The following is a 22,017-nucleotide window of genomic DNA, read 5'->3' on the forward strand; positions in this document are numbered from 1 at the left end:
TCAAACAAAATCCTATAGATAGTGTATAACACTCAATTCAATTCTCTGGGGCTTTCCTATTACGGATCAGCCCCTTTGTTAGCACACCTGAGGCTCCCTAAATGTATAGAAGTGACATGGGGACAAAACAGTCCAAGCCATTTCCAAAAGCAGCCCCAGAGTTTCCAGGGAATAGTACAGCTTCAATTCAAAGGCACATGCCTCCGAGCTGAAGCCCCAGTGTGTTCTGAGGTTTGAGCCTCAAGACTTGCAGAGCAGGACTGGGGTGAGTCAGAGCTAAGCATGAGGAGGGTGGGGTGGGGTGGGGTGGGGTGGGGCTGGAAGGAGGGGGGGATGAGAAGTCACACCTTCTAGCTAGGATACACCTCCCCCGAAATGGAGTGGGGGCCCATTAACTATAAACACAACACAGATACTAGCTTGTCCAAAACGCAGCACTGCAGCATGGACAGGGAAGGCCCATGAAGCAACACAGGAGCCCTTGCCATGGCACTCGGTAGGGGAGGAGCACCCAGCTCCCAGAGGGGCAGGAACAGGGGTATTAAAGATGGGAATGGAACAATTAGATCTGCAGGTGGGGCTGAGACAAGCCCCCAGAGCACAGGGAGACTTAGATCCAAGCATCTCTAGAGCAGGCCAAACCGGAATCCTCCATCCAAACCTCCCGTGCTGTGGGGTCATCTGATGAGACCCCAAACTTTGATTGAAGCTGGGACTATGCCACAGAATGTGAGGCTGAGCTGGGTGCTTCCTTTCTAATGCCCTATTCCCAGTCACCTGTTCTGTGCTCCAGGACTTGTCCTGTCTCCAAGGGAGCAGATTTGGGGAAAGCTGGAGCTAAATCCCTCCCAACGAACAGCAAAACCACCATTTTGTGCTGCCAAGAGCCCTTACGTGGCTTCTCTGGGGCCAGGAGCTCAATGGCACTGAGCCCCCAGCGCGGGGGATTCACAACTCCAGCATGGAGCAAGGCACTATGTATCGAGGTGCTGCTATAGTATCCTCAGCGTCCTCTCCTTCCCCTGCCACCAGGCCCAGGCCTGGTTGAGCGAAGGACTCACAGGATGAGGGCACCACTGCAGGAACATCAGGCAGACAAGGTGCAGCAGGCTTGGCACTCAACTGGCATGGAGTGGCCCTGCAGGGCTGCCAAAAGGGGGGGGGAGGGCGAGTGGGCCCTGAGGACGCAAGGTCAGGGCTGGACGAAGAGAGACACAGAAAACAGATTCCACTGGGCCAGCTTCACCTGCACCCTCAAAGAAATGGGCCCTTTGGACAGCTCCATGGACACAGCAGGGTGGCACTCGGCCCTCAAGGCTCAGAGGTGCTTTACTGGCTGTCATTAAAGCTGTACCCTTGTCTGTCACCCCAGCATCCCAAGCTCCCCTCATAGGTAGCCATATGGCCTCCTGCAGCCCCTTGTGACTCCTCCCCACATCCCCATCACCCAGCAAGTGCCACCTGAAGCATGCTTGGCATTCACTGGAATGCAGGCCCTTGTGGCCCAGAGAGACTCTGTCCCAGACACACACGCAGCAACTCCTATTACAGTCTGGTAGGGCCAGATCCCCCACGCGCCAAGCTGGGGACAGTGGAAGAGTTAGGCAGAGCGGAGGTTTGAAGGGCAGACCAAGGGGCTAGAGCTCTCCTAACATCACTCTGATTGGGTGAGTGATGGGGGCAGTGTTGTGAAGAACCCGCTCCCCTTCTCCCTCCCTTTCAGTGCAGATCAGGGATTTGTGGGAGCAGGAAACCCACTCCCAGTTTGACAATGGGGCAGAGTCTCTCTGGGAAGAGGCTCCTCCCATCTCATCCCACTACTGCTACCATTCAGTTGAGCTCTTAAGAGGACCAGGTTACTAGCATTTTATTCCTAAGGAGAGGATGGTTCTGTGTCCTCCCATCCCTTCCCTGCCTCCCAAACTCACACGCCAGGCTGGTCAGAAGGGAGTGAAGAGCCCCCCCTCCACACCAGTGGCCCTACCGTAGTGGCTGTGTCTGGCTGCCACTGGTGCTGTTCTCTGGGGCCGCCACCTGCTCTGGCGACTTGAGCAGACGGAGCTCATCAGCCTGCATAGCATTGTACCAGACCTGCTGCCCTCCGTCAGGCGTCAGCACCGGGCTCTTGGCCTCTTCACCTGCCATCCCCTGCTGGAACCTCACCAGGTTCACCGCGCTGGCCGGCAGCTGCAGCAGCTTCTGCATTGGATTCATTGCAGCTGCAGAGGGAAGCAGGGGTCGGCGACGGGCAGAGAGAGGTGATGGCCCCTCAGCGACAGGGACGCTGATTCTTCTGCAGTCAGTGTGCCAGCCCTCAAAGGGTTAACCTGGCTCTGCCAAGCTCCCCCTGGCCAGCTCCCCAGTGGGGTTCCAGCACAGCTGTGGGGGCTTCCTGCCCCCTCTCTCACCGGCACCCCTCTGGACCCCCCAGGGTTGTTGTCTCTGATCCTGGATCCCAGATCCTGAGCTGGCGGGTGCGATTCAAGGCACAAGGAGGGAAGGCAGCGAGGAGCTGGGGCTGGCTGCCTGTGAGGGGGGCACCCACATGGCTATGGGGGAGCAGCTGCTGGGCTCCCCGGAGGGCTTGGCTGGCCCTGGCACAGCAGGCTGGAGAGGCTCCTCCTGCCCACACCGCGCTGCCCCAACTGCCCCAGCCAGACGCTCAGCACAGCCCAGCCACGTTTGCAGGTCGGCTGGCTCAGCTCTATGACTCAGCTCCCCTCCACTCCAAGCTCCCCTCCGCCTGACAGCCCCCGCCCTCCTCTCCCTGGGCTGAAATCTGATGCTGCAGCAGCTGGCAGGCAGCTGAAGAGGAGCCCTTGCTCCTTGCCTGGGTTGCTGCGCCTCCTGCTGGCCACACACAAACTACCACTCAGAGTGAGCCAGCCCCACCACCCGCTCTGCCCCTGGGGAGCCCCTCCCATCCCCTGCCCCACGGGGACATAGGGCAGACCCCAGCTAAGTCCATGCTGGCTGCCAGTGCTCAGCACCTCCGAGCATCAGGCCCAGAGTGTGACTGGACCTGCCATCCGTGGGCACCTGCAGGCTACGAGCTCCCATCCACAGGGCATAGGCAGGACAGGGCTGCCAAGCATTCAGCTAGGTGCAGGGAGGGACTCACAGAGAGGGGTATCGAGGCTATCTAGAGTCATGCTACCAAGGGATTCAAGTGCTCTCTCTTAGGGGCCCAGGGGAAACTTTCATGGGGGCAGATCACCCCACATCTGCCACTGCAGGGTTCCTACACCTTTCCCTAAGGCCTCTGGTGCTGGCCACTGGCAGAGATGAGACACTGGACTAGACAGACCTTGGCTCTGCTCCAGCCTAGCGATGCCACTGTGCCTACGCCACTGATGGAGGCAGCCCCCAGAGGATTTAACAGGGACGCCCACTCCTGCCAGAAGATCTCATTCCAGGGGTCCAGAGAGTCGTTCCAGCCCCTGGTCAGCTCTTCTGTAGGACAAGGCGGCCTGAACCACCCACTGGCCTTTAACCCTTCAGTGTCAGGGACACTGTGCTTGGCTAAGGACCCAGAAACGACCTCACCAGAGCTGGGAGGAGCCTGTGGAGCGGGCCACAGCAACATCCCCTGCACAGAGAACTGAATTTCAGGCACTAAACCCAGAGAGTTGCCCCCACAGGAGTTTCCTCAGAGCAGGAACCCCTTGCTGCAGGCTCAGAGCCGTCCGAGACCAGGCAGGGAATTCACTGTTCTCATTTTCCATTCAGTTCAGCAGGGGCAGGCTGGGGTCATGGGGAGTGATTCCCACTCCCCACGCTGTGCATGAGGGCCCAGATGGAAGGGCCACGAGGCAGGTGGGCGCAGCACTGGGACAGGAGGAAGCCATGGAGCCAGTCTGGGAGGAGGGAGCGGGGCGGAGAAGGAGCCAGCTGCAGTGAGGTTCCCAGATGCTGGCTAGAGGGAAAGGCAGCCCAGGAAGCTGGTAGGTGAGAGAGGGCTGGGCGAAGGAGTGAGAGAGGACAGTCCCAGGCTCCTGGGGCCTCTAGCAGGCGTAACCCCCTCCAGGAGACCCCTGAGCGAGGACCAGTCACGGACCCGTGGCCCTGACCCGTGCAGTGCTCTCCTGGTGCAGCACTGCCAGCACCACACAGGGACAGAGCCGTTCACACAGGCATCACGGCAGCCAGCACTGCAGATGAGTCACCAGGGCTGGGGTCTGCGACAGCCAGCGCATCATGATGCATCACACTGGACTGCAGCACAGACACGGGGAGCTGAGCTGACATATGGGTGTTCGATGCCCCCGGACCCAGACAGCCTGGACACATCACCTGCCTGGGGAAGATGTCACAGCCTCTGGAGCCGGCTGTGCCCCAGACACCAGACGAGGGGAGGGACAGAGGGGCAAGAGCCCCACTTAGACACCAGTTGGGTTGGTTCTGTCGGGGGGGGGGGGGGAACAGCACCATCTAGTGGCCACTGTGCATGTTCGCCTACCCCCTTGTTTGTGTCTGTAGCTCTGTTTGCATTCCAGTAGCACCTGCAGTGCCCCATTGTGCTGGGCTTGATACAGACACGTTTTAAGAGGCAGTGGCTGCCCCTATATTTACAATATAAATATGACACAGAAAGCATCACTAGCCCTGTTTTATGGATGGGGGGGCTGAGAGATTTGCCCCAGTCACACAGGGAGTCTATGGCAGAGTCAGGCCCAGAACCTAGCTCCCGAATTCCAGCACAGCATCTCAACCAGAAGCCCATCCTCCCTCTGTCATGCAATTCCTGTGCCTCCCTGCCCCCAGTCCAGAATTTTGCACTAAGGTGCTAAATTCCAAACGTGGATGGGTGTTCAGACTGGACTGTGATCTCACACCAGGTTTACCCTGTGGAAACATCACTGGCTCCTGGCTTACCCCAGGGCACATGACAGGAGCAGACCCAAAGTGTTTCGCTGAAGCCAGAGCCCCACAGACGATCGAGCTCCTTCCCAGGCCACCATGTCCATGCTGTACACAGCACCACAGCACCTGAGCCAGGGCCAGGCCAACTCATCTAGACTCCTTCTTAGCCCACCGGGCCATTGAGTGCGGGATCTGAGCTGTCCTGACACCGGGATAGATGGTGCTCCCAGTACCTCTGGGCTGGTATCAGAATGTTCCCAGTGAAATCCTACCTGTCTTCAGGTTCACGTTACTCACAGAGAGCAGGGAAGGAAAAGTTCAGAGATGACGTCAGATGGGGAAACTGAGGAAAGAGGAGCCAAATTCAGTGACAGGTGTCAGCTTGACAATGCTGGAGAAGGAAATCCTCAGGGCAGGTACTGCCCCTGCCCCCGTCCCCTGTTCTGTAGGGAGCCCGCTACTAGGGGCGAGATGGGCACTCAGTCTCCATGGCCAGGCCAGTCCTTGGTCCCCATCAGGGCTGTCAGCAAGCAGCCCCTCGACGCAGGTGCCAATCATGGGGGTGGTTGGTGTGGGGGATACCCACTCACCTGGTAGTTCCTGGGCCCAACCCTGTGAGTGGAATCCCCACTAGAGTCAGTGTGGGGGTGGTGCTGGGAGCATTTACAAGCTCACCCTGAGCCCTTGGCTAGTTTGGCTCCTGTCTCTGAGCACTGAGGATTCCCGCAGATCCACGAAGCCCAGGCCCTGTAGGACAGGCCGCTTGATAGAGTAGCTGGACAGTGGGGAGCTGCGTAGATCCCCAGCACTGCTCTGCACAAGGGTTAATCCTGGGCCTGTACTAAGTGGCTGCAGTCATCCTGCTGTAAGGCTAGTGAGCAGACGACACTTTAGCGCCCCCCCCCCCCGGAGCGTTACTGGGATCTTTGCTATTCTCCCCCCTAAAAGGGTGTATGTGGGGGGGTCTCTCTGCCATTCCACCCACCTCACAGCTTCCAGGGGCCCCCCTGCCTCATGAATAGCTCCCATCCCTGCCAATAGAGCCCCTGGTGCAGCAGCAGTGTGAAAGTGACAGGATTCTTGTGTGGAGCTGTTTGGGAACGGGGGCAGGACTGGAGTAGCAGGGGGCTGTGGGTCGGGATTGAGGGGCACTGGCAGAGCTGACCGGGAGCTGGTCCAGCTCCTGCCTGCACCTTGCCTGGCTCTCTCCACACTCCCAGCCCCTACATTTATCCTGACGTTTATCCCAGAGCCCTGGGCAGGGCGAGCTCCCATTTGGGAGAAGGGCCTGTAACATGCAGAGTCTCCATTCCCTGCTTTCCCAGCGATACTGGGGATCCCGTGTCCTCCTGGGGCTGGTGCACCTGTTAGAAGACATGCAGGATTTGGGAACGAGACTCAGTGGGAGCGGGAGGCTGTGACTGTTTTGGGGAAAGACCCATGTTCCCAGCTGAGCCTCAGCTCAGCTGTGATGGTGGATGGCCAAGGTGTGGGCCTGGGGCCTAAACCACCCATGTGACAGAGGCCCACCAACCATCTCTCCAGGCCTGGCAGTGATGCTGGGCTGGGTTGGGTTGCCTTGCCACAGTCCCAGTGCAGGGGGCGCTGGAGAGCACTTGGCTCTAGATCTGACAGGCAGCAGGGATGAGTGAGTTGGGGGCGGGGGCATCATACCCCCGATAGGAGTCTTGGGCTCAGACAGGCATGGGGCAGAGCACAGTCTCCACCATACCTTCCCTCCGCTGTGGGCAGCCTGGCAACGTGGCTCATTTACAGCCCCAGCTGCTCTGCACAGACCCTGGGGGCGTCAGCCTGGAGGGGCTGTCCCGGGCCCCTCATGCTGCGGTTGCTTCATTATTCCCACCCCCTGCAATGCTTGCAGGCCAGTGGCCACAGCAAGAAGACCCAGGCATTGGTTTTGGGTTCACAGGCCTCTCCCGGCTGGACTGTCACCAGGAGTGTCTGACTCCCACAGAGCCATTCAAAATAGTCTGCCCAAGCAAGCATGCCCAGCAGGCGTGGTAGTCAGTGAGAGGGCGGGGGCACAAAGCCCACCACAGGGAGCCCAGCAGGACAGGTCCAGAGCAGCTCCCTGGGGGACCTGTGTGAAACAGGCCTGGGGACCACAAAAGGTGTTAGGCCTGAATAAAGATGTAGCACAAAACCAGTTATGCCAACCTGACTGAAGTCAGGCTAACAGAGGTTTCTGGGTAATCCCAGAGTGGAAAAATACTGAGAAGCAGCATTGTCTCACAAAGCCCTGGGAAAGAGTGAGATAAGTGAGGGGTTGGTACCAGCTGTGTTATGTTAGGAACAGTGTTTGAAGAACTGATAAGAAACACTATCCCACTATCCCACAGTTCTGACTAACTCCCCGGTTTAGCTTTCGATGTGTTTAACTCCCTTACATCCCTAACTTTTGGCGCTTGTTAAGATATTAACAATTCAATATTGTAGAGACTAGGCATGCGTATATATTAAAAGGTGTCTAATTTCTAGTTGTTAGACAAAGGGGGTGGGTTGTTCAAGTGAATGATCTATGACGTAATAAAACTGTCTATATAGGCTAATACTAAGCTGTAAAGGGGGGGCTGGTTCTCCCTGGAGCCGAGCTGCTCTCTATTGATGCGTGCACTTGTCAATAAAGAGCTTTTGATCGGACCTTGCTGGTGTTGCCTGTCTCTCTGCGGTCAGACAACGAACTTGGCTGTCGGGGTTCGAGTCCCTGCCAAAGGCACCAATCTACACCCTGCTTGGCAGCCTCCGGGGCTCAGATTTCCCCTCTCCTCACTCAGATCGAGGCCTATCGGTGAGTGCGGTGGGCAGGAGCTTGACAGTGACTGCCTGGCTGCGCAGGCTTGGAGGATCCATCATTTCAGCCTCCCCAGTGCCACTTCCTCTAGCCCATTCCACCTGCGTTGAGACTCTCTGGGAGCCCACATGCCACCCCCAGCCTCACTGGGGCACTTGGCAGCCTTCGATTGCACTCTACAATGACCAGACAAGCTCTAGCCTTGTGGTGGGGTTTGGACCCCTGCAGGCATCTGATTTGCAGAGACTCCCATGGGAACCGGCAAAGGCCTTCTGAAGCCCCAAAACCTTGCACAGAGCCATGGACATTGGTCTGGTCCCTGCCTGCAAGCCTGGAAAGCTGGCAGAGGAGAAGCCTGGGCAGAACTCTGCTGCTCCACCATATGTGGGGGAAAGAGCAGTCCCCAGCCTGCTCAGAGGATGGCAACTGACTCCTTGAAGTGCACCGGGGCTGAGTGAGGCTGGGACCCAGCAGCCTGTCCCAGCTGTAGCTACCAGATGCACTTCAAGGACAGCCCTACGTACAGTGCATAGGAGTGGTCTAGCTGGAAGAGAAAGGCATGGATGCTTTCCCATACCGGACACAAATACGACCCAGCTGCATGATTCAAATGGCAGCACGATCCAGCCCTAGCCCTGAGTCCTCCCCACACTCGCATTATCCAGCAGAACAGCCAGCCAACATGTAAAACCCAAACCCAGCAGAGCCTTGCACATGCGGGAGGCAAAGGCAGCAGGAAGCTCTGGTGGGAGCATGGTAACTAACAGGCAACCAGGATCCTGCTCCTCCAACTCTCTCTATCCCCTTTCATCCCAAGAGATTCCAATAAGCTGCTTTACACAGAGATCATTTCACCCACCACTGAAATGCAGCCACCTCTGGGATAGAATGCAGCTGCTGTTATAGAGCACACAGCTACGCTGCACAACAGTTTAGGACAGGAAGTGAAGAACACCACTATGTACAGCTGGGACTGTAGGGGAAGTTAGCAGCTGGAGGACATAGTGAAGAGTGGCATAGCAGCATGAGTGGGTAGGATCTCAGTTTTACATCTCACCCAAGAGACGGCACCTCCAGCAGCGGGGTGCCTTCCAGCTATTAACATCAGCACTCTGCTGCTGGGGAAACAGCACCTCCTGCTGAATCATCAGCACCAGATCTGTCCCAAATGGCACTGACAGAGTGTTGCTGTCCAGCCATTTCACACCAGCTGGCTGCAGACAGGCAGACAGACAGCTGCTGACAGATGGCAGGTGAGTGGTGGGTCAGCAATGTCCCCGCAGGGGGTTACACACCTCAGAGAGGAAGGGATTGGGCAGATGGGGCAGTCCCACCCCAGCACCAGGACGCAGCGGGATCAGGAGCTCAGCTTCCATCTGAGCAGACATCTGTCAGAAAGTCAAATCTGTGCCTACACCACCCAGGCTGCGGTAAGGAGTGAGCTGTCCAATGTACTGGAGCCATTCCCTCCAGCAGGGCTGGGGAGGACTGATGGATCCATGCCCAGGGATGGGAGTGAGTCGATCCTAGTAGAGTGCTCTTCCCACTGCAGAGAGCAGGGCAATCAGAGGGAGGTGCACAAGTTCATTCAGGCCAGGTGCCAGCCTGTAAGAATCCCCAGCAATGCTAAGGAACGTGTCCTCTGCTCTACACACAAGTCTCCCATAGAGAACAGAGTCAAGTTCCAGGTCTCAATCCTGATCTTCAGACCGCTCAATGGCCTAGAACCAGCATGTCTAGAAGACCCTCTAATGCTCCAGGACTGTGGATTGTGATCAACATCTCTGGCACCATGGAGCTCGCTCCAATAACTCTGTGCAGGAGACAGAACTTCTCAGGGGGCCAGTCCCAGATCGCAGACCGACCTCCTCCAGGAACCAAGGGACATCCCAAACCTCCCACCCACACTCCAAGTGCAAAGCACAGTTCTGCCTTCTCTAACTCAACACTGAGCAGCATGGACATAAAACCAAAACCCTACCAAAACAAACCACTCCGCTGCACATACAGCCCTCTCCCTGGGGAGAGGATGAGAAAGTACAAACCACTCATGACAGATGTCTGTCCAGCTGCTTAATGCTCAACTGGAAGGTGCTCAGATACCATGGTGACAAGACAGTGTAAGAACCCACCTGGATTGCAAGCAGGGGAGTTGCAAAGAAAAATGGGGTTTCCCCATGGGAAGGAGAGAATCCCACATCCTGAATCTCATGTGGAAACTTGAGACCTGGTTCTCTGATGGGGATTCCCATCTATGCTCTGCCCCTAATCAATGGTGCCTCGCTTATAAACAGCAACATACACCCAGCCCATGGTGAGCTGCCTGCCTGATGAGAAGGTTTGTCAGAAGCTAACGCTGAGCCAGTGCTGATGGTACCTGAGCCAATGCTGATGGTATCACAGAGCGTTAGAAGCAGCCAGACCAGCTGAGCTACGTCAAGGTGAGCAGAGGCAGCAGGGAGCAGCCTCCCCCCTGAGGATTTGGGACATGTAACTAATGGAGATTGTTGGCCTCCGAAAGGGCAGAGATGGGCCCTTGGGTGCATCCCATTACTTATTCTAGGGAGCAAGATGAGCAGCAGAAACACTGCTCTCCCTCCAGTGAGAAAATGAGCAGCTGGTGGCGGGACAGCCACCTTCTCAGTTACAAGGAGCACTGGCCGCATCAAATCAGATACATTCCCAGACAAGAGGCCTCTCCCAGTTAACTCTGCCCCAGTACTGCCACCCCCTGCCCTGAGACAAACATCCCCCTTTGGCATTAGCAGTGAGCCACATTCACCCATTCCCCTTCCATACTAGGGTATGCACCACACACTCACTGCACAGGCTGCCTGGCATTCTACACAGACACGTCTCATTGACACGTCTTCTTCCAGTGCCCAGGCAGCCTCTTGCCTCCTGCCCTGCATACAGGCAGACTCCTCTAGGCCCCCCTGCCTCCAGCCAGAGGCAGATTGAGGATAGCTCTGTGCATCTGAGTTCCATGCTCTCACCCCAAAGCCCAGGACTTATATTTAATTCCACAACAAGAGTGTCCAGTTGTGTCGATCCTGGCTCCTCTTTCTAACCTGGACATCTCACAGCTCCACCCATAACTGCAGTGAGTTCTATTGGAGCTCACCGTACTAAACCTAGAAGAATATACCCCGAAATCCTATCACTCACCACTGAAATGCAGCCACCCCGGAGCAGGACACAGGAGCTGAACATCCCAGGAAAGTTCAGGGCAGGAAGCAAAGAGCACCGTCCTGTCCAAGTGATGCTGCCGAGGGAACTGAGGGAGGTAGAATGTAATCCCCTCCACTGGAATCTGACAGAACCCAGGGATCAACACTCCCGTCCTAGAACCCACAATTTAAAAACCACAGGTGCTCCCAGCCTGTGCCCAAAAGGGGCACCTCCAGCACCCCTGCCACTTGACTGCAGCATTGACTCACAAGGAAGATCGCTGCCTCCTGAGTCACCAGCAAGACTGTAACTGGCACCCAGATTGTCCCCTCGCAAGTTTCCTGGCCTGGCACAGCCCTAGTCATCTTCCAAGATCTGACACAAGACAATTAGGGATGGTAAAACTCCAGCTTCACCTTTGTGTTGTGAGAAGTGTGATGGCTCAGCACTTCATTTTCATTTACACACACACACACACACACGCGCGCGCGCTTTTAAGGGCTAGTCTGTCACACTGGGCTACCAGTACACAAGGAAATAAAATCAAGATCTATGTTAAAACAGCACTGGAAAGATCAGAGTTAGCAGTGGGCTAGTGCTGGTGAGTTCGGCTGAGAATCCATGGCTCTCATTCCTGGTGGGTTTTTAAGGTGAGCTGCTGTATCTTCAAGTTTGGATAGGGTGAAATCCAGCCCCATGCAGAGGCGCCCAGTAGAGCCCAGGATTCTATTCCTCTGCACAGGGGAGAAAACCATCTTTGAATCCAACCCACGGTGCCGTTAGTTAGCTTAGTAACCAGCTGCTACCAACATTTCACTCCATTTAAAAATAAATAATCTACCCTTTAGATCAGCCTGGCACCATTTTAACCATTGGCCTGAGGTAACATTTTGAGATGAAGGGAAAAATCTCCTTAGTTTTTCCATTCTCCCAAATCATGGTGAAGAACAGAGAGGAAGGATGGCCCAGTAGTTAGAGTGCCAGCCTAGAACCTCTACACAGGCTTCTTGTGTGACCAAGACAAGTCCCAGATCCCCGATCCCCAAAGGGATTTAGGAGCCTCACTCCCATTGAAGTTCATCTGGGCCTTAGTCTCTCTGGGCCGCAGGATAACAGCTCTTCCCTCCCTCACAGAGACGTGGTGAGACTAACTACATCCAGGCCTGTGAGGTTCTCTGATCCTAAGGAACGGGGATCATACAAATACCCAAGAGAGTGCTGATTTAGTGCCTGGGCTAGTGAACACTTGCAGTGTTTTCCAAGGCTGCCCTACATTATTAATGGCAAAGGATTTTTCACATCTCGTTTGTCTCCCCTCACTTCTTCCATGTGTTAAGTCTGGGTTTCACTGAGAGGCCTCAATCCTACTGTAGCGCATAGGAATAAGGCAGTATCCCTTTAAATAGTTTGTGAGCCCTCTAGTAGCATGCGCCATGTTCTAGGTTTTAGAAGCCACCAGGTGGCCATTAGAGCAGCAGGGTGTGTGTAGCTAGGTCGGGCGTGTCTGTGTAGACTTAGTAACATGGTTGGTTGAGACCCAGCTGTGACTCGGTGGTTCCTACAACAACATGCGCAATCAGATCTGCCTGGGCAGACCCTGGTGCCCGTTCAGAGCCCAATAGCCATGCAGGAATCTGCATGGATGGATCCAACAGCAGAATTGCAGCCTGAGCTAATTTCACTTCCTGGTTCTAATGCCTCGCTGCGGGCTGTGCTGTTTGAGTTCCCAACACTGCCCGGGAAGGTTTGAGTAATAAACAAGCAAACAGCTGTTTAGAAAGTCTCTGACCATGCTGCTCTATTCACTGGTGTTGGGATTTGTAAACCCCTTTAACTAAAGGGATCCTTTGGCTGCTGGGGCCCCAGACATCCACTCACCCATTTCAAGAGAAAGTACTGCATGACACGCTGTATGGGCCCTATTGCTCTCTCTCTCACTCACACCAATTTGACATCAGTGTAAATGTGCCCCTGACTTTCATAGAGCTTCTCCCAATTTACACCAGCATATAAGGGAGAAGTGACCGTGGATGTTTGGGCCCCTACCCATTTTCTGCAGTTTGCTAGTCACAGCAGGACCCATCTTCGCTCTAACAGTGTTACCTTAGAGGCCTCTGCAGCTTTCTGCAATCTGCATCTGGGTCATATTGGGGCTTTAAAGCCCAGTGTACAGTGGGAATCCTAGTAGGAATTCTGGCTGATTCAGCCCTTGATGCAGTACGTAAGAATACCTCTCCTTTGGCAGGCCAGATTTCTATCACGATCCTTCTTTGTCCCACTGGCACCTTCCCCTCTTCCCCAGGTAGACAGCCAGATTCCAATCTTAGCCATAGCAGCAGAAATCCAATCCCTCCAGCAAAACCAGTGGAGTTAATCCAGATTTACAGTGAGATGAGGCTCAGGCCTCTAGTCTTTTCTCATGCAGTCATTTCAAAGGGTTTCACTGGATCCCTATACAGATCCAGTACACAGGAAATGGCCCCCGGAGCCACTAACAGTATAACATACTCAATAACAACCCTATCTATAGGAATTCTAGATTTGAGATGATGCCTCAGATATGGGCAGCAATCTACAAACAGCCTTTACTTGCCAATATTGCTTTCCTAGGAATGTGCCATTGCAAAGCACTATGATAAAGGCCTGTATGTGCTGCAATGACTAGACACAGGAGGGGGAGATAAGGGCATCCTGACACCTGAAGGTCAGAATTTCATTCCTTGTTCAGAGTAGCATTTTCAGTTTGCTTCTTAGCACAGATTGTTCTTACCTTCTAACCCTAGCTACAGGCAGCCACATGAGCCCACATTCATGTGAATGAATAGATTGCACAGGAACGTCTAACTTAGTTGGGGTGAAATCCTGGCCCCACTGCAGTCAATGACAATTTTGCCTTTGACTTCTGTGTGGCCCAGATTTCCCCCTAGAAGTTCAAAGTCATGTCACATAAAGTAGATTTGCAATAAAGCCTTGCAATTTCTCTCCGTCTCATGAGATATTGGTGGTCTCATGTTATGGCAGCACACAAGCAGGCATACCATATGCACGGTTCTTTAGATTTCAGAGAAAACCTCAGCTTGCGGACAGAATTCATTTCTAAAGGTGAGTGTCTTCCCACCAACGCCCAGCAGTGTATTGTCTCATCTCATCATGCTCCCAACAGCATACAGGGGGCCCTGACTGTGTCCTTGCATGACATTGCAAAGTACACTTTGGGTTGGTGAAAGGCCATGAAATATGCTTATGGCTTAACACAGTTTCAGATGAGGGGCTGGATGGGTTCTCCTTTAATTTGAGACTTGGCCAGTAAATTCAGCTCCCTGGGACTTAAATATGCCACTTGAAACCAGGACAGCAAAGATGGGTTGTTTGGCCATTGTAAGAAAAATACCGCAATCTGTATGGAGGGCTATAAGAATCCAGCTTCCACCTGCATGTGGATGTCACATACAGTGCAAAGATTTGCTGCTGCTGCTAGTCTGCAGGGCTAGATCTATAGATTCACTGTGCGTCTATAGTGGACAGGATACAGGGGAAATCTGAGCCAGGAACCTGAGTGTCTCCCTGTCCCCAGCATCCCCCACAGGAGCCCTTCTGCTGTAGGTTTAGCCACAAAGCGCCTCAGACAAACATCATCTGGTAGCTGAGAACAAACACGCCCCAGGTGCGATCACATGCTTAGCAGAAGGTGGCTGGGAATCTTTTAAAATTTATTTTAATTCTCACCCTGCTCTTGGGCTTCAGCCAAAGCCTCCCTGAAATCAGCCACCCCATCCCAGGGACTAGAGACAATCCAGGCGTCCCCTTTATACCCCAGACCCCTCCGAGGGGGAGCTACAGGCATCAGCCACTGCAATGGCCGCCCCCACAGACCCCTCCTGGCTGGTGCTTTTCTCAGGGTAAACAAATGCTGCCCCAAATGGGGGGGAACAAGGGACAATGCATCCATGATCCAATAGCCCATGCCCTGGGAATCAGGGCAGCGGATGGCCCGAGCTGGCCCTTCCAGGCCCCCCGCAGCCTGGGCACCGGCACCCCCCCGACCCTGCCCAGTCTAGGCGCTCCCCCCGCCCATTACCGTTTGTAATCCGAGGAGAAGATGCCGCCGCTGGCCGGATCGTGGCCATACTCCGGCTCCCCCAGGCTGGAGGAGCCCCCTTTCTCCTCGCTGTAGGCTGGGCTGGCCGACATGGCTGGGAGCAGGAGGTTCGACTAGGGGAAGGCGATGCTGAGCCTCTTAAAGCCACAGGCGCCTGCAAATCAGGGATGCGCGGGGGGGGGGGGGTTGCAGCAGGGATGGATGCTGCAGCTGATGTCAGCATCATGTGGCCGCAGCCTGCGCAGGCTGGGAAACCCCAACCCCCACCCGGCAGGGAGAGGCAGGATGGGAGGGGGAGCCTCCTCTTAAAGAGGCAGGAGGCAGCTGGTGCTGGGCTGCTGTCCAGCACAAGATGGGGGATGCAGGGGCAGGGCGGATGGGGCAGAGGGACTCAGGGCAGGGGGCTGTAGAAAGGCTCCAAGGGGAGCTGCAAGATCAGAGCCATCCTAACCCCCTGGAGGGACCCAGTGTCTTCTCCTGTGGGGTAACCCCTTTGGAAGGGGGCAGATCAGAGGATCAGGTTAGGCCAGGGGTAGGCAACCTACGGCATGGGTGCCGAAGGCAGCACGTGAGCTGATTTTCAGTGGCACTCACACTGCCTGGATCCTGACCACTGGTCCAGGGGGCTCTGCATTTTAATTTAATTTTAAATGAAGCTTCTTAAACATTTTAAAAGCCTTATTTACTTTACATACACCAATAGTTTAGTTATATAATATAGACTTATAGAAAAAGACCTTCTAAAAATGTTAAAATGCATTACTGGCACGCGAAACCCTTCAATTAGAGTGAATAAATGAAGACTCGGCACACCACTGCTGAAAGGTTGCCGACCCCTGGGCTAGGCCCTTCTCCGACACATGGGCTGGGCACAAGTTTTCCAGCCAAGTTTCTTTTCCCAGTGAAAAATGGGGCTTTTGCCCCAATGTGACTGTCCCCAGAGAATGTGTGCATGCCCCACCCTGTCTGATGCCTGGGTGACAAACCAGGGAGTTCTGTTTTCAGCCATTTCCCACAGGGAGGTTTTGATTTTTGGCCCCCAAAACCTGAACACTTCTCCTTTGGGGTTGAAGGGTTTTTGACAAAACATCTAACTTTTCAGGGGATGGGAGAGATCATTTTCCAACACACCCTGTGTAAAAACCTGAGTGCCAGAAATGGGTGTTCACTAGTTATGGGAAATAAAACAATGGCCAGAAAAATGGCCAAAGGTTACAAAGGATGGCTAAAAACCAAACTACATGAACACGGCTGAGGAGAACAGGAGAGGAGGCCGTTCACAGTTTCTATAACCTCCCACCTCTGTCCCTTTCTCCAATTAGGGCCAGTCTTGCAACCACTTACCCATGAGTAATTTTACTCACGAGTTTGGGTCCAATTCTCTTCTCTTGCCAGTTTCATGGCAGCGTAACTCCAGTGATTTAAGTGGAGTCACTCCTGCTTTATGAGAACTGGCCCCAATGCGATGGCTGACATGAATAATCTCCATCACGCGGGTAGGTAGTTCCATGATTGGACTCTTAGATTTAAGCTTTTGGGGGCAGAAGCCTTGTTCTCATATCCAAAGACAAAGTATTATTTGTCCTTTATTAACAAGCTAGATATAGGAGGCGAGGGAGAGATGTCTATTGGATACACAGCTAAATAGCAAAGGCAGAGGAAGACAGCCAGTGTTAGAGGCATCTCTTTGCTCGGCAGCAGCTGATCCTGGGTTACTAAAGGCACACTATACTGTAAGATTATGGTAACAGACGCCAATATATCAGACACATCCCAGGGCCCCTCCAACAGCCTTTTGGATGTAGACAAAACCGTGTTAATACGTGGTCATGTAAATAGACTGTGAGCCTGTGTTCACAGTCACACCAGTGTGAGGCAGGAGTCAATCAGGAAGGCCAGTGGAGAAGGGAGAGGAGACTCAGACTTGGATCCCCACAGCTCAGCCAGCTGGGGTGTCATTACACTGGCCTAGAGCCACCCCAGCCAAACCCAGCTGCCCTTGAGCGAGGCCTCCAGAGTGACAAGGAAATCTGCCCTGAATCCCTGTTTGGAAAGGGGTGGAGCAGGAGCCCAGCTCTGAGACTCTCTCACCAATTCAAGCCCCAGGAAGGCCCCAGCGTTAGGACCAGAACATGCAGGACCTTCCTCAATACCTCCTTGGCCAGCCAGCCACTCATACTTATTGACACTGGCGATTAGTACATCTGTGACCCCAGAAGCAGGGTGGCAAGCACAGAAGCAGGATAAGAGGGGTGGGACCTACTCCCAACCTCTCGGGTGCTTTGAGGACAGCTGGTCATGGGGATGAAGCAGCACCAGCCATCTCCATAGCCCAGTTATTGGAGAGGCCTGGGGATTGTATGTTAATTGGCCTTCTTATGCAGGCTGAAGTCCCTGCACTGCACAGCGCTCCCCACCTGCAGGGAAGAGCATCAGGCCATAGGTTACCGCAAGAGAAAGGCTGACACCAGCATGTCTGTCAGACCAGCTGATGCTTTGCTGATATGGAGACAGCCAAATGGGGGTTAGTCCAACCCCCGGGAGGCCTGCCCACTGGCACCTGCTGTCCCTTCCTGACAGCACCAGCATGTGGGGTGAGGGCTCCACTGCTTGGGATGTTTAAAACAGGCGACTTTTAGGGCCTGCTATTGGCTGCACTGTTGGGTTTTTGTGCCCCACTCTGCCAAAGGGTCACTGGGAACATGAGATCACTTCTGGGCACTGCTACTGGTGAGGATCACCTCCACAGTCGCCTCTAACACAGCTCTGTAGACAACTGTGCCTATAACAGCCGGGCCAGCTCCAGGGTTTTTGCCGCCCCAAGCGGCGGGGAAAAAAAAAAAGCCGTGATCGTGATCAGCGGCACTTCGACAGCAGCTCCACCGCGCCGCTTTCTTCTTCTGCGGCACTTCGGCAGCAGGTCCTTCCTGCCGAGAGGGACCAAGGGAACCGCCGCCGAAGACCCCGATGTGCCGCCCCTTCCCCTTGGCTGCCCCAAGCACCTGCTTGCTGAGCTGGTGCCTGGAGCCGGCCCTGCATAACAGGAGCGGCCCCAGGAGTTCCCAGCTGACTCTCCATACAGAGAAACTCAGCAGCACTGCCCAGATCTGCAGGATGGTCCAGGCAGGAACACACAGCTCTTTGGGAAACCTGCTTCCCCATCTCTCCAGTGTAATGAGCCACAGGGAGCTGGGCTCCCCTGCAGCCCAGTCCCTGCAGTGAAGGTTATAACCCATGTGCACTGAGGTCACTGGCAAAACTACTGCCAGATCTGGGCCCTGAAAAGAGCATACGGAAGCTTTTTCTCTGGGAAGGAGCGCCCTCTAGTGACATACAGCACCCTTAACTCTACCTCTGATAAACTTAAAATAAGAGAGCTTAAAAAAAAAAAAAAAAACTTCAAGGAGAGTGTAACCTACCCATGCAAAATATTCAAAGCAGGGAACTAAACGAAAGGAGGAGTCTCCTACACTCCTTGCTGCTTTCATATTGCAATAATGGGTCCATAATTTACTCCACACGGCTTTCACTTCTACCTCCAGCAGATTCTGAAAAGCAACGTTACCCCAACCTCACCAGACGCACACCGGAGCACAGATCCTTGACAGAGACCTCAGGTGCTTTTGTATCAATAGATCAGCACATCTGCCTGTTCCACAGTCCATGGACTGTGGGAGTTAGTCTGACTTAACAGTGCTGAGGCTGCTGTGACAGTTTTGTGCTGAAGTGCGAGTGTTTTTCCAGTGCTTGCAAAACGGGACTGAGAAAAGGTGAGTCTATCAAGACAGAGGCTACAAAAAGGAGTGATTTGGGACCCTTAGTGCTCTCTCTGTATTAGGGATGTAAAATGTTAGACATTTAAACAGTTAACTGATAAGTATTAGTCTTACCATTAATATATTGCAGTTAATGTTTAAAACAGATTGGCAGCAATCCTAACCCTGGACCCCACTATATGGGGCTGGGCGGCAGCCCCGGACCCTGACCCCCAGTGTGTGGGCCCGGGCAGCAATCCTGGACCTGACCCTGCTGTGTGAGGCTGGGTGGCAGCCCCAGACCCCAACCTCTGCTGTGCGGGGCCGTGCAGCAGCCCCAGACCCTGGACCCCAACCCCCGCCATGTGGGGTAGATTGTGAACTTGTTAATGATTAAATGGTTAACCAATATAATTGTAATAGTTTAAATGGGTACTTTAAAAAATGATATTTACATCCCTATTTGTGTATCATCCTTGCTTTCACCAAAACACCACGAAAATTTCTAATAGTGCTCAAAGTTCACAGTTTGGGGTTTTGGTGGTTGTGGGGTTTGTTTTCATTTTGCTACTTAAAGCAGATTTTTACAAAATAAAGGGTTAAAGCTCTTGTTAAACTGACAACTTCTAATGCCACCTTGATCCCGGACTTGCCATCAGCACTTCCAGAATTGCTAATGATTTGTATTGTGGTAGCACCTTGGAGCCAGGGAGCAGGACCCAACATTGCTAAGAGCTGCACAAACAGAACAAAAAGATGCTCTCGGCCCTGCTGTGTTTCAGAGTCCTTCCTATCAGCAGTTCTTCTGGCGATTTTGGGGCGCAGGCAGTGCCTGGAATGCTATCAATAGCTCTCGCCCCATGGGAAAGCCAGAAGTCCCTATTTCCATGGCAGTGGGTGCTCCAGTGGGAGTCAGGTTGCAACTCCAGTGTCCATCTATGCACAGCTTCCTCCTCAGGCAGCTGTAGGGAGGCTAGGTCCCTGAGCACTGGCAAACCCTGGAAATCCAGCAAGTGTATGTGAGTTTAGGAGGAAGAGAGGGGAAGGGTTGCTCAGTCCCTATATCCATGTAGGGTGACCAGATGTCCTGATTTTATAGGGACAGTCCTGACTTTTGGGTCTTTTTCTTATATAAGCTCCTATTTCCCCCCACTCCCTGTCCTGATTTTTCACACTTGCTGTCTGGTCACCCTGTATCCGTGTCACTCGCCAGTCACTGTTGTTTCACTGCACAGCTTCACAGCTTGTGTGAGTGCCAAGGAGGAGCTGTGCAGCAATGTGAGTTTAGTGGCCAGAACAAGGGTGCACCAATAGCTATGAATGTCACATCTGAGCAACAACCTGTGTCAGTGACAGTCAGTGCTGTTTTGCAAGAGGCTGCCTGAAAAGTTAGACAATGCTGCCACCTTGAGGCACTCAGTGACAATGCAACGTTTAATCTCAGTTGATCTTTTGCCTTGACAAAACTGCAATTTTCAAGAGGCTCCATCGCCTTCAAAGCCACACTTCTGAGTTATGTTGTCCCTGCTGTTGTCCCAAACACGCCCTAGATGAGTGTAACTAAAGGAGATCAGAGAGCGAAATTGTTTTCTCCTTTTCAGTGTGCTAGAACTTTTTGCACAGTCAGTTTTAGTGTTCAGGGTCTCTGGATATGTCTACACTACGGGATTATTCCGATTTTACATAAACCGGTTTTGTAAAACAGATTGTATAAAGTCGAGTGCACGTGGCCACACTAAGCACATTAATTAGACGGTGTGCGTCCATGTACCGAGGCTAGCATCGATTTCCGGAGCGTTGCACTGTGGGTAGCTATCCCATAGCTATCCCATAGTTCCCGCAGTCTCCTCTGCCCATTGGAATTCTGGGTTGAGATCCCAATGCAAAAACAGTGTCGCGGGTGATTCTGGGTAAATGTTGTCACTCAATCCTTCCTCCATGAAAGCAACGGCAGACAATCATTTTGCGCCCTTTTTCCCTGGATTGCCCTGACAGACGCCATAGCATGGCAACCATGGACCCCGTTTTGCCTTTTGTCACTGTCACCGTATGTGTACTGGATGCTGCTGACAGACGCGGTACTGCAGTGCTACACAGCAGCATTCATTTGCCTTTGCAAGGTAGCAGAGATGGTTACCATCCCTATTGCACCGTCTGCCATGCCATTGTAAATTGGTGTTGAGATGATGGTTATCAGTCATTCTGTACCGTCTGCTGCTATCATGGGTGCTCCTGGCTGGCCTCACTGAGGTCGGCCGGGGGGCGCATGGACAAAAATGGGAATGACTCCCCGGGTCATTCCCTTCTTATGTTTTCTCTAAAAATAGAGTCAGTCCTGCCTAGAATATGGGGCAAGTGTACTAGAGAACCAGAGAGCACAGCCGCTCTGTGTCAGAGCCCCAGAGATCCCGCAGAAATGATGAGCTGCATGCCATTCTAGGGGGTGCCCCTGCAACAACCCCACCTGTTGCTTCCCTCCTCCCCCAACCCTCCTGGGCTACCATGGCAGTGTCCCCCCATTTGTGTGATGAAGTAATAAAGAATGCAGGAATAAGAAACACTGAGTTTTTAGTGAGATAAAATAAGAGAGAGGAAGCCTCCAGCTGCTATGATAGTCCAGACAGGACATTAAAGGGTGAGGGGGAGAGGAGACCAGCCTCCCACTGCTATGATAGTCCAGGCAGTACAGAATCTTTTCTTTAGACATGACGGGGGGGGGGTGCTGATGGAGCTCAGCCCCCAGTTGCTATGATGAGGATGGTTACCAGCCATTCTGCACCATCTGCTGGGAATGACCAGGATTCATTCCTATTTTTACCCAGGCGCCCCCGACCGACCTCACCGAGGCCAGCCAGGAGCACTCACAGGATGATGATGAGGATGGCTATCAGTCATTTTGTACCGTACAATCTGCCACCGGGAAGGGGAGGGGAGGGGAGAGGATGCTGCTGTTTAGCGCTGCAGCACCCCGTCTACCAGCAGCATGCAGTAGACATAGGGTGACATTGAAAAAAGGCGAGAAACGATTTTTTTCCCTTTTCTTTCGGGGGGGGGGGGAAGGGTGTAAATTGACGACATACACCCTGAAACATCCGAGAAAATGTTTTTGACCCCCAGGCATTTGGAGCCCAGCCAAGAATGCAAATGCTTTTCGGAGACTGCAGAGACTGTAGGATAGCTGGAGTCCTCAGTACCCCCTCTCTCCCTCCATGAGCGTCCATTTGATTCTTTGGCTTTCCGTTGCGCTTCTCACGCAGCACTGTGCTGAGTCCCTGCTGTGGCCTCTGTCTATCATAGCCTGGAGATTTTTTCAAATG

General features: G+C 53.6%; 1 protein-coding gene across 5 annotated transcripts in view; it reads right to left on the minus strand.

Annotated features, from left to right (window-relative positions):
- AP3B2 (adaptor related protein complex 3 subunit beta 2) overlaps positions 1-15,108 on the minus strand; it is a 64,901-nt gene extending 49,793 nt beyond the window's left edge. For 3 of the 5 annotated variants that reach the window (XM_039493007.1, XM_039493006.1, XM_039493013.1), the window contains exon 1: positions 14,925-15,108. In XM_039493007.1, coding sequence (XP_039348941.1) covers positions 14,925-15,037 — 113 coding nt within the window. In that variant the 5' untranslated portion in view covers positions 15,038-15,108. Of the gene's footprint in view, positions 1-5,135; positions 5,207-6,227; positions 6,292-14,924 lie in introns of those variants that run through there. The other 2 variants (XM_039493010.1, XM_039493008.1) reach the window with 2 other exon arrangements.
- Between the last annotated feature and the right edge of the window lie 6,909 nt (positions 15,109-22,017).

The sequence above is a fragment of the Mauremys reevesii genome, linkage group 10 (genome assembly GCF_016161935.1).
Source record: "Mauremys reevesii isolate NIE-2019 linkage group 10, ASM1616193v1, whole genome shotgun sequence".
NCBI classification, from domain to species: domain Eukaryota; kingdom Metazoa; phylum Chordata; order Testudines; family Geoemydidae; genus Mauremys; species Mauremys reevesii.